This window comes from Prenolepis imparis, unplaced genomic scaffold (genome assembly GCF_030444845.1).
Source record: "Prenolepis imparis isolate NDT839.2.m4 unplaced genomic scaffold, iyPreImpa1.0 SCAF_6, whole genome shotgun sequence".
Lineage (NCBI taxonomy): Eukaryota > Metazoa > Arthropoda > Insecta > Hymenoptera > Formicidae > Prenolepis > Prenolepis imparis.
Window position 1 is genome coordinate 4,121,300 of NW_028141164.1, and position 12,528 is coordinate 4,133,827.

A 12,528-nucleotide genomic window follows, 5' to 3' on the forward strand; every position below is an offset into this window, starting at 1 on the left:
GAGACGCTCGAGATGGGAAGTTCGCGAAATGCTCACGCTGAATTGCGAAATTGCGGGACAGATTATTGGCTTGCGAAGTTGGGTGAGACTGCAGGCCGAGGGTGAGCCGGGTAGGCAAAGAACTTTTGGCTCGATGCGTTGTTGCCGGACAAACTCTACTCGTAGGTGCAGCCAACATTAGCCTAACTCCGTAGCAAACTAATCTAACATTCGTCCGAGCTTCCTCGCTCCAACCGCCTTCCAGCGAGCGAATGAGCCATTCTCCCCAGCTTTTTCTCTCCCTTTCTCTCCCTTTCTCTCTCTCAAAAACTCATTGCTACATCTGAACTTTTCGAGTTTCGCTTCTCTTAAAAAAAAAAAAAAAAAAAATGCTCCTGAGCATCTTGCTGGTTTTCCTTGCTATTTATATATGTATAATATATAATTATATATATATTTTTTTCAATTGTAAAAAAATCTTCAGATAACGTTACGCGTTTCATTTTAATAATATGAATCTTTTTTTTTATAATAAGATAAGCAAAAAAAATAATATTTATTTTATCTTGAATTTGAAGAAAAATTAGCTTAATAATATTACCAATTTTGCTCTTTAGCGTATAAGTATTAGTAAAGGATATTGTAGGCTGAATTCCATCGTAGGTGATGTCACCTGAGTTGCAGTCGCTAGCTCGGTCGTTGCTGTCCATCCTGAGGTGTCCGTAATCCGGACTGCCGTGTTGGGCTGCCGCCAGTAGAGCTGGATGCAACATAGCCGGCGGATGGGGCAGTGGAGGAGAATCCCTGAGTTCTACACCGCCACCCGGAGGACTCGCGGGTAAATGATGTGGCCCCGGAGGTGGTACTTGACCAGGATGACTCGCGTGAGGATTGAAGAACGGCGAATAGGGCGAGAACACTTGACTCTCGTGGAGGCTTGGATTTGGTATCGCTACACTGGTTGGCAGGGATACCGGCAGCATCGGTGGTGGCGCATGGTAAGGTCTCGGTGGTGGAGGAGGCGGGGGGCTATCACTACCTCCTTGCGATCCGTTCCCTTCTTGCGCTAGGATTCTAGACACCGTCCTCGGAGTAATTCTCGTATCTGTCACCTGTAAAGCGTACTAATTAGTATTTCTTTTTAGGCAGACTTTTCACAAATTTCTGTTTTTAGATTAATTATTTAATTCTATTTATGTAGCAATATAAATTAACTTTATTGAATAAAAATAATAATATGAGATTAAGAAATTTTATTTTCTCGCTATAATTTTGTTGATTTTAATTTATATGTATAGTTTTATCTTGAAAATTTTAGACGACTTGAAATTAATATCTCTTTGTATGTATATTTAAAAATTGCACAATTTATCTACATATATATATTTATATTAATATATCACAATTTATATATATATAATTATATTTAAAAAATTTTTTGATATCTTTTATTTTTATATGAATTTAATAAACTTGAAACATTAAAATTTTTATATTAATTTAATAAACTTGAAATATTGCTTACCTTATGACGTTTTTTCTTTGGCGTCATGACAAGTGACAGGGCTTCGTTTTGCTCCGAATCTCTATTTTCTCTCTCGTCGTTTCTCATATTGCAATATTGGTCGCGTTGTTGGTGCTCCCTTTGCTGATGTTCGCGTTGCTGTTGGTGCTGCTGTTGGTGTTGTTGTTGCTGCTGCGCCTGCATAGAGGCCATGGCGTATATCGTCGGCGGTTTTGGCGTCTGAAACATCCCAACGCTCGGCCTCCCATGCGAGGGCAGCTGATTCATCTGATTAAGATTGTTTTCCGTGGGGCCAGCATGAGGACCATGGGGCACACCACCTATGGACCCGATTTGCGAGAACCCCGTGGGCTGTGGAGGAGGGGGCCCACCGTTGAGGGGCCCCCGTGGCCCGTTTGGGCCACCGGGTGGTTGCGGAGCTCCTCTATCAACTACTTTCGTCCTGGGTGATTTTCTCTCGAGCATTTGACTCGCCATAAGGAGGTCCTTGTTCAGCTGCTCGGCGGCAGCCTGCGCTGCCTCGGTCTGCTTACCGATATACCTCCTCTGCTGTACAAACCTCGAGACTATACTGTCAATCAAATTGGTTAATGAAGAGGTTATTTCCGTCTTCAAGATATCCGCTAAGCCTTCTAAATCGGCTCCGGTGATATGAGGACCAGACGAACTGGCTGCCGCAGCGGCACCCCTGAAGACGTTTAACCTTTCCTGGAAGTCTTTATGTTGAATAGGCGTGTTGGCTGATTGCATCTGCGGCGTCTGCGGCGTCGGGGGTCCAGTGTTATTCTGGCTTTGTGGTTGAGGCTGACTCGGTGGTGGCGGTGGCGAATTTTGTCGTTGATGTTGCTGCTGCTGCTGCTGCTGCTGTTGTTGTTGCTGTTGCTGCTGCCTCGCGGCCGCTTCTTGATGTTGTTTCATTCTCTCGAGAGCAGCGTGCTGTTGCTCGAAGTAGAGTTTATGGCCCATATGATACATAGCGGCAGCTGCTGCGTGGGGGTGATCAGGTGGAAGAGCTGGGAGGCCGTTATACGGCGGTGGATGAGGTCGTGGCGGTCTAGGTGGTGGTTGCGGTTGAGGTTGAGGCGGAGGCGGAGGACTGGGTGCTGCGTCGCCGCCGCTCTCGCTTGTATCTGGCTCCATTCTACTAGAGAGCTCCATGTACTTTTGTTGCATCTCCGCCAATTGCTCGTGCAACATTTTCAGCTGAATCTTGAGATTATCTTTCTCCTCCCGTTTCTGTCTGATCGTCGTCGGGTCTTCCTCCTCTTCGCTATCATCTTCATCGTCTATTATGGTATCATTGACGGTATGCTGGAGAACATGATGCACCGTCTGTTGTTGAGGTTGATAGAGCTTGCGCTTCTTACAACCGTTTACCGTTGCCGGCTGAAGCGCCGGGCTACTGCGCATCGTGCTGACGATGTTTTCCACGCGCGCGCGTTTAATCTCCGTTGTCGGAGAGTTCGTCTCGGTCTTTGGCACGATCGGACAAGGAGAGTGACTAGGGCTACGTTTGATATTTAGCGACTCTTGTATCTCTTCCTTGACGGAGACAGAGCCCGACCTTGGTGCCGTTGGGCTAGGAGGTAGGCTCTGCTCGCAATCCGATCCGTCCAAGTTCGCTCCTGGCTCCATGCCGGCCTCGGCAAAAGCCTCCTCCATCGCACGCGCCGCGGAGGCAGCATCCTCAGCGCTGTCTTCAGCATCACCCGGCATCACGGTATCACGGTCACTGTGATTCGCGCTATTTACGACGTTATTGCCATCACCACTCTCTTCCCCGCCACTCTGCACTGTTCCACTGCGCGCACTATCACTATTTTGTTGTTGATGCTGCTGGGGACTCTGCTGATGCTGCGATTTAAGTAATTCCGCGGTAGTGTTATTGTTGTTGTTATTGTGTATACTGTTGTTATTATTGGGCTGCTCTTGCACGCCGAGAGCGGAAAGTTTGCGGCCCTGCAGTAGCATGTCGCGAAGCATGTGCTGCGTGAGATCGGCCGTTGCGGGGTCGTCGCAATTACCCACGGCACCCGGTTGTAAATTCGAGGCGGGATCCATGCCGGCACCGGTCATCCCGTGACCGCCCTCTGGCGGTGATCCGCCAGCGTCACTGGCCTGCTTGACCTGCCGTCCTAATAACTCGTTCAGCATCTTGGCGGGGCCGAAGCCCGGAGCCCCGAAGAAGCCGAAGGCCGGGTGGGCGGAATGCTGCTGGATAGTAGGACCCGTTGTAGCTGTACCTAAATGACTTTGACTGCCAGTCGCTCCAGTCTGCTGCTGGAGCTGTTGCTGCTGTTGTTGCGATTGCGACTGATGGTGTTGCTGCTGCGACTGTTGTTGTGGCTGCTGCTGTTGATGCGGGGGTGGCCCGTTACCACTAAAGATCGAGCCGTATAGACCACCACCGAGGAAGGATGGCCGGGAGCTAAAGTTCGGTATACTCGAGTAGCTATTGCGCGGCTCGCCGGCGTCCACGCGCTGTCTGGTGCGCTTCTGCTTCTTCAGAAGTTGCTGTTGCTTGCTTTCCGTGGTTGCTCCGTAGAGGGCGAAACACTCGGTCTCCTCCTCCGATGACATCATCGGCCGTCTGGTTGGTCGGCCCCCCAAAGGCCACCGCTTCCCCTTCCCGCCAGGGCTCCTTGTCAACCCTCCCCTTCTCGCTCGAATAGCCCCTCGTAGCTCAGCGCGCTGCTTCGCCTTCTGTACTGTGTAGTCTCTCCAGCTCCCCTACTACAGCTGCCTCTTTCTCTGCGTTCCTTCTAGCTAATACTCCCCACTTTGTTTGCCACCAACCACCCCTCTCTACTTCCTTTGGCTTCGCCGTCTCCTTCTCGATCTTCTTCTCCTTCTCTTCGTGTTCCGTTTCCTCCGCCGCCGCCGCCTCCTGCTCCTCCGCCTTCTCCGCCGCCGCCGCCGACGACGACGACGTCGGCACCCTTCTCTTTTCCTGCGAACTCCTGCTTCCTCCTCTTCTCCTTCCTCTTCTCCTTCTCTCGCGCCTCTTCTTCTTCTTCTTCCGTCGTTCCTCGCTTTTTCTGTGCCTTCTTTTCACTATTCCTCGCCCCGCACCTTCCGCCGTGGAGCTGACGCCAACGACTGAAGCTGCTGCTCGGTGACGAGATGTGGGCCGTCCGCTCTCGTCTCGGGATGGCGGGCCTTTTTCGAAAGGGTCGATTCGTTATCGGAACTGTATCCGCTGCTATCGTGCTTCTTACTACTTTTACTACGGTGATTGTTGTAACCGGCGCCGCTTCTGCTGCTCTTATTATTGATGCGTTTATGCCCGGTGATCGTTGCGATGTTGTTGCCGTTGATGATATCCAGAACGGAAGCCGGTGCTCTCGCGGGCGGAATCCTCGTGCTCCCGCCTGGGAGCTGCATCCTTCGAGCTCGCCAAAGGGCTAAGTGCCCCTCGCTCCCTCGTCTCGATTTTCGTGGCCGCAATTCTCCGATACGTCTGTAACAAAAAGATGACGGTCCATCTTAGCGATCTGTGCCGACTAAACGAATCGAGTGTCGCTCGTCTATATATATAATAAGAGAATCGATTCACACGGTACAACAGTAATAGCACATCGTAGCTTATTTTAAGCTCTGTATATAGACTCTCGCTTCCGTAGATAGGAAATACTCGCCAGTGTGTACACTTGTCATTTCCCTTCTTATTATGAGCTTGTAATATAAAATGTAAAAAGTAAGCTACTACAGATGCACTCTTAACATTAATTTTCGTAATCGTGATTTGCTGCTTATTATTTCTCGTGCGTACTTTTCGTGTGAATGATACAGACGTGTATTTATCTTGCTTTCTTAAATATTCTATCGTGTCATCATTTTATGTGTATATTACGACAGCTTCTTAAAAAAAAGAACGAAAAAAATTGTAAAAAGAAATTTCACTCTTTCCTAAACACGGATATCCGATAAAAAGATATACGAGTTTATTGTAAGATGACGTCATGTTACGAACGTAAGAAAAAAAATGCACATACAAAGTGCTATCGGTTAAAAATACAATGATCGACCACGGCGACGACGGCGACAAAGAAGAAGAACAGAACCGCGGGTGACAGTTGCAAGCAATGTGTTTCACCCTCGTCCGAACATTCTGCGGTCGCTAGAAGCGAAAACTCAAAGTATAGTGAGTTACGAGGGGGTTAGACGAAGAAGGGGGTGGTTCGCCTGAGAAGCGGCCATAAGAAAATTACTTGCGTTGAATATCTTATTCGATACATAAGCAGTTCCGCCTAGAGTGGTCTCTCTTCGTCAGCGGATGCATACCGTCGTCGGTCGATATCTGACGAAAGAAAGGGGCACAAAAAGTAATTGATAGTTCACTCATTGCGCGCTCGATCATAGACCAAGCCCATCTGGCTTGCTTGAATGAGAAGAATAGAATCGAGTCTGCGTCTCTCTTCGTTTATGCAATCGATCTTTAACTTTTCATTTTGTTTTCAAATTTACAGTAATGCTAATTTTATTTGTATTATAAAATTATAATACGGCATAAACATTGTGTCATTATCATTACAATTATTTATTCTATTACACGAAATATTGTAATAGAATTCTGTTGCAGCTTACACGCTCATAATCGCTCTTTATTCGTCAATGATATGGCCAGTTAGAAGCTTCGATCGTCATGCAGTTCAATTGATTCGCTGCGTATAAGTGCGTAAGTGAGACGGTTGTGTAACTGCACCTATGCATTACGGAACAGAGCTTGAATACAATACTCGAGCACGTGTTCGTGCACACATACGCGAGATTCGAAGCAACAGCTGAGCAGTTTAAAGCACCTGCGCTCAATAAGCCGACAATATTCCATAGTTCGCCTACGCATAAACTCCCTACGTTCGAGAATATCTCGATATTCATTCCAATACATATAAAGAAAGAAATGGAAAGAGTTTACAATAAACAATGCTTAAGATATTAAACAACAAAACTTGATGAAAATTGTATCTCGCGAATAAAAAGTCAAAAATGTATTCCTTTTATTTCGCTGCTGAAGTCAATGCTTTGGTAAAAGAAAAACATTGTTGTGAAGATTTATGAAGATGTATTAAAGAATAAATGTGTCAAAGATCTCTTATACGATAACTGTCGCGAAGAGATCTTTTTTTCTTATTGATAAAAAATTGCAAATTGCTAAACAGAAAGGCAAATTACTGCAAGGCGAGCAAATACGCGCATGTAATTGAAGTACCATCGACGTTCTTATTGCGCACTTGAATCACTATTACGTAAACGTTCAATTACGACAAGTTAACGCGTTCTCGAGCGCTTCCTCGAAGAGGAGCGATCCGTTCCGAGAAATTACTAGGCAGTTCCGTTGGCAATTACTTTAGAGGGGCGCAGCGCTTGCTGCAGGGCTCGTTACTCCAGAAGTGACATATGGTGTCGACCTCGATAAGGTCTACAGGACGATGATCGTACCTGGATAGGAAGGGACGCTTCGAGGGGGGTCGGATGAACTTCTGTCTTTCCCATTTTTGATCGGTACTTCCCCGTGTGCTGCCATGCGTGGGATGAGAAGGGGAAAACAAAAAGGTGCCGGTGCCCTGCCGGAAATGGCTTCAGGAACTCTCCCACTCTGTTGCGTCGATTCGGAAGTAAATACGACGAGCTAATTACACGCGAGCAGCATGTTCAGGAAGACGAGCGCAGAGAGCACGAACAAGATCTTATTGCTACTACCTGATTTGTGGCAACTATTTTTGAATTCAAATATTAATTTGTATTCTCTGTTTGAGTTTTTAAATTAAAATTTTTTTGTTATACAATATAAATAATCTTAAAACATATTAAAACATAAAAATTTTGAAACGTATAAGAACGTATTATTATTATTGCGTGAGAATCGATAAAATACACGAAAATATGTATCGATTATAAACACAAGCATAAAGTCATTTTCAATATCATAAAATCAGCGACTATTAAAGCGCAAGAAATACACATCGACAAGTCACCAATGACCATTTCCTGTGCGTCATACGATATTTATCATTTAAGCAGGTGGGTAGATTTCAAAGCGTGATTATAGTGCATAGTGATAGGGTCCGCAAGTAATACGTAGGATAGTTAACGCATGGGGAACCCTCGATAGAACTTCAAGGTGATAGTCAATATTACAACGAGTGATCGTTTTCCTAAGTAGATGACGACGTATAAAGAATCGTGATTCGAGTAATGAGGCATTAGGGGCAATATAAGCTACGACTTACGACGTACGATGAAATTTTACGAGAAAAGAAAAATGGTCGAAGAAAAAAATTCGCGATATCCTCATATATATGCGGCGCAATTTTTAGTATCCCCCTAGGAAACAATATTGAGGAAATGGAAGGAGATAGTTGCCAAGCATCACATGGTGCACGTACCCCACATGGCGTCGTAGAGGTAACATAGCAATGGCATGTGCATCGGAATTCCGCCCCCTGTAAGTGTCATGTGGTGAGAGTGCTCGCAGGGGGTTGCTGCATGGGAACTCGACTGTGGTCATCAGTCCATGTCCATCGCGTATACACGCACCGCCATCGCTTAGAGGTATATACATATATATACACATACGTACACACGATTTTACCCTCCCGATATATAAAATTATTGTAACAATTCGTTTCGTTATTATGCTTACGACAATAGGGGGATAGGCATACCACCCTCGCCGGTAACACGCATCCCACGACCGCACAAACACGTCCGTACGCACGCGGTCTTGGCTAAGCGTACGCAAACGTGTACACGCGCACACGTGCAAGCGAAATGTACGCTGAGGCTGAGGTACTCACACGCGTCGTGTCGAGATACGCACACAGCGGCGCATTGTGTGTACGTACACACACGATTCACACGCGTTCAGCATATTATCGGCCTGCTCTGATGCAACAAGTTGACCGGGTGTCAATTGATGTGTTATTAATTGGAGGTTAATTGCGTTAATGCGCTGCCGACCCCGCCTCTCTGTCGTCTACCCGCTCTCTCCCACCCCCGACACCCACCGCACCCGCCTTCAACGAGCTCCACTGTTTTATTATTATTTTGCATTCGAATCGTTTCGATTCAACACACACTGGCACGCGCCCAAACCAAACTGGTGTGAGGGAGAGCGCGAGAGAGAAAGAGCGAGAGCCGAGCTGGGAGGTCGCGAGCCAGAAAGAGCGCGAGAGAGCATTTAAAAGCGGCGGCCTGTCACCGATTTTCATAATTCACAGCTCGTTAAATTTGTTTCGCTTTTTGCCCCGCTTTTCGCGGTTACGCGCCCCGACGCCATTAATCTACCTTCGGTCGTTTTCAATGAGTTTAATCGCGTTTCAAAAACAATGTGGGTCAACGCCACGCTTGTGTTATTTCTGACACGTGAGCATGACCTTCTCGCCGTTTTCATTTCGATTTCGGTTCCCATTCATGCTGTTATAGATACTACGCGATAATGAGCGCCAGTTTTTTTTTTTAATGTTTGTAATGTTTGCCATGTTTGCGGCATTCTAGGTGTCCCGCATTTTATACCGCATTGCAACGAGGTACTTGAAGAAGGAGAGGGAGAAATTCTATAAAGATACAGTTTAAGATATATATACGAAAGTTAAGCCCCTCTATCTATCTCTCTATAAATTTTAATTATTTGTTTGGCAAACAAAAGATATTAGTTCGTTATTCATATTTCGATAGAGATATTAAAATTCCATAGATTTTCTTGATTATTCAGACAGAATGGATTTGAGAAATTAAAGAAATGTAAATAATTCAATGGTATTTCTTTCATGAGTAAAATCGAGGGCCGTCAGAAAATTGTGATCGCAAATCTCTGAGACGTCTGCAAGTCTGCACGACCTTTCTTCGAAATATTCCCATGACTTCTCGCGGTGGGAAACGTTAACGTCTGATATTGAAGGTTACAAAAACTCCTGCGATGCCCTTCGTCCTCCCTCGGAAAAGGAAGTAGGAACAACGGTCCTTGCCCTCAGTGGCGTGGACGATGAATTGTGGCATCAAAATCGAAAGTTGTAAATTTATATAATTTAAAATAATCGCACTTTTGTTTAATGATTTATCATATTAATTAACGGTTTGTAGGATCAATTACGCTGGCCAATTTCACTTCTGTATTTATATTTATCTACGAGCATCGCATAAAACTAAAATCAATAAAGCTTGTTAAAGCCGCTTATCAGTTAAATTTCATTAATTTAGACATCGTTAAAAATGCATCATTTATGCTTGATTTATATATAACAGCGTTTGTAAATAATAAAACAATTGTTTAATAATGTTGTTATACAAATGAGCTAATTGTTTTAATTTAACTGTATTAAATTAATCTTTTTTTTCATAAAGAAACTTATATAATAGAGAAAAAAATGCAATAAAATTAGACAAGAAATAAAATATCTTTTATAGAGGAAAATCTCAACGAAATGTAATTGAAAAACATTCAAAGCCAAGAAGCTCCCCCGTTACCGACGACACTGCAAGATCAAGAAGGCCCCCTCGATAGCATTCAGGTGGTTCGCCGGGTGGCGTCCCCGATTTAAATGTCCAGGTATCCCCTGACTGTATACACGATCGAGGTAACTTCTCGAGACTCGGTTCCCCCTTAGGAGCTCGCCCTACCGAGGAAAGACGAAGGATAAGGGCGAAGAAGGTAAAAATGCCTCCTTACGACAGAGAACGCGTGCCAGCTGCCGTTTCGAGGCGTAACCGACGTTTCGGCTTCTTGTTGTCATTGTTGTACCCCACTAAGGTCCCCCTAACGTCTTGGGGTCAAACGAACTTCGCCTTTCTAACGTCTTAAGAAATGCACACACACACATATAGGTAGGACGTAGAGGAGTAACGGTTTTCGCTTGCTTCGACATTCTTATATTCTTATCCATTCATTTCTGTTTTATAATTTCCCGTAATAATGTCTCAGAGTACGAATTTTGTAATTTTATTCTGATAAAATATAGAGTAATAAATAATTAAAAATAAAAAATCTATAATAATATATTTATATAGATTACTGTCATATATTTTCAGTGTTGAAAATTGCATTATTAATATCTTTCTTTTTTCATTTTTTTTATTTTAACTCTTACAAGAATATTTCTACGAAATATTTGTTAAATATAAAATATAAGAGAGCACGTCTGAATTTATTTTTTGACTAATTGCCGAGAAGAAGAAGCAGATTTAACGATTCTGGTCTCTTTTCTCTCCGTCTTTTATTAGCTACGGGCTACTTTGGCTCGAGGCAATTATGGAGATACGTTCGCGGCATATTGGCAACCAAGAGAGTCCAGGATTACCGACGTTATTGTCGTCGCCATTTCGAGGCACAGTCTTCTTATGGCACTTAGCCAATATGTTTCCTAGTTTTTGCGACGAGTCACAGACATTATCGGCTATCTAGAATTACTTAATTATATTCAATTGCCAAAGTTTTGTGTGTTTGCGCGACGTATAACGGCGCGGAGTCTCCACGAAAGCGTCCGCGAGTTACTATTTTTAAAAGTATTCCAGAATAAACAGGAACGTTGTCCTATCAGAAAAGTCTGTAAATCGCGTATTATTGAGCGCATTTTATTAGACGTAAAAGTGCAATGTGTAGTTTATATAAAAATCACAGAAAATTCATAAAATATTTTCTCATACGTTTTGTTTAAAATACGGATGGATACAGATACTTAATTAAGATTAAAATATTGACACAAATTTTGAATAAAAAGATTAGAATAGCACACCTGGAATATATAATTCAATAGGAGATATAAAATCATCTTTTAAATCTAAGAGAATAGATACAGAAATAAATAGATATATGTGCACATTCTACATCGTACATTGAGACATTTTGATGCAGCTGGACCTTGATCTACATTCAGAAGCCTGCAAACAGAATCGACACCTTTGATCACCCTTAAGGCTAGAAACACCTGGTTGCTATTAGCTATCGATCGAATACCGTTAGCGAATGACAGATCCAATGATTATTGGTAATCAAGAAGTCGCGAGTTTAACTCGTGAGATTGTATACGAGTGTCTCTCTATACATAATTCTGATAATTAATTAAGACGTATATGCAACATTTTTTTCATTTCAAAGATATGTAAATATATATTCACATATTTTTTTATATAAAATAACATGCGAATAATTTACAAAATAAATTTGTTACGAGCTAATCGTTTATTTATTTATATTAATTTATTATTAATAATCTACGTACGCAAGTGGATACCGTCGATAGAATTCTAAAAGATCACAAAAATCGAGGAAAAAACAGGATCTTTGTACAGATACGACGTGGCACGTCCGCGCAAATCTCCGCGGAGCGACGTGCGGCGAGCGGTGGTCTGATCATTTGAGCCAATCACGCCGTGATTGAGTATAATGGACTTGCGTCTTGTCCCCCAGGCCAGTGGCTCTCGAGCCAACTCGTACGATTCGCGATCGGCCCTTTCGAGCGACAGATCATGGAGCAGGCTGCTCTTGGGTTGGTCACCCGCGAGCCGTAAGTGACTAGGGCACAGGATGAAGGCTGTGTCCGAGTGAGTGAGCGGCCTGTTGGTATGATAATGAGGAAGGTGACTTCCGACGATCCATATATCGCGGAGAGTAACCAAGAGGAAAGAAGACAGAGCAAGAGCTCTGAAATGCACCGATGACGAAGATGGAAAGCCTCATGGAAGAGAGACGGAAGAGGGAGAGAGATGGACGGAGGGAAGGGAAAAAAAGAGGTACATCGACACTGATGGAAGAGGAACCCCGACGCTACGCAGGGTCGAGGGACGGCCAAGAAGCGGACACTCCAATCCACAACATCCCTTCCGATTCTCTACATTCATACGTAAGCCCCGCGTGTAAGCTCTTCTCCGCGCTTGTTCCTATCTCTCGTCTCTTCCTTCCGCGGCCCCCAGCGTAAATTGACATGAGAGACAGGTCACGAGAGGGGCGACGTACGCGGACCGGACTCGAAGAGCGGAAGACTCTTCGTGATCCACGACGGCGAGGGGGAGAAGAGGAGGTAGCG

The 12,528-nt window shown here is 44.3% G+C and overlaps 2 protein-coding genes across 6 annotated transcripts in view; both read right to left on the reverse strand.

Annotated features, from left to right (window-relative positions):
- LOC145937714 (homeobox protein prospero) overlaps positions 1-4,095 on the reverse strand; it is a 50,122-nt gene extending 46,027 nt beyond the window's left edge. For 2 of the 4 annotated variants that reach the window (XM_083041000.1, XM_083040998.1), the window contains exons 1-2: positions 1,505-4,095; positions 621-1,091 (exon numbers count right to left, since the gene is read on the reverse strand). In XM_083041000.1, the coding sequence (XP_082897126.1) occupies positions 621-1,091; positions 1,505-4,087 (3,054 nt within the window). In that variant the 5' untranslated portion in view covers positions 4,088-4,095. Of the gene's footprint in view, positions 1-620; positions 1,104-1,504 lie in introns of all 4 variants that reach the window. The other 2 variants (XM_083040999.1, XM_083040997.1) reach the window with 1 other exon arrangement.
- A 463-nt stretch (positions 4,096-4,558) lies between these two features.
- Positions 4,559-12,528, reverse strand: part of LOC145937718 (uncharacterized) — a 104,965-nt gene continuing 96,995 nt past the window's right edge. For both annotated transcript variants that reach the window (XM_083041007.1, XM_083041006.1), the window contains exon 8: positions 4,559-4,964. In XM_083041007.1, the coding sequence (XP_082897133.1) occupies positions 4,559-4,964 (406 nt within the window). The remainder of the gene's footprint in view (positions 4,965-12,528) is intronic.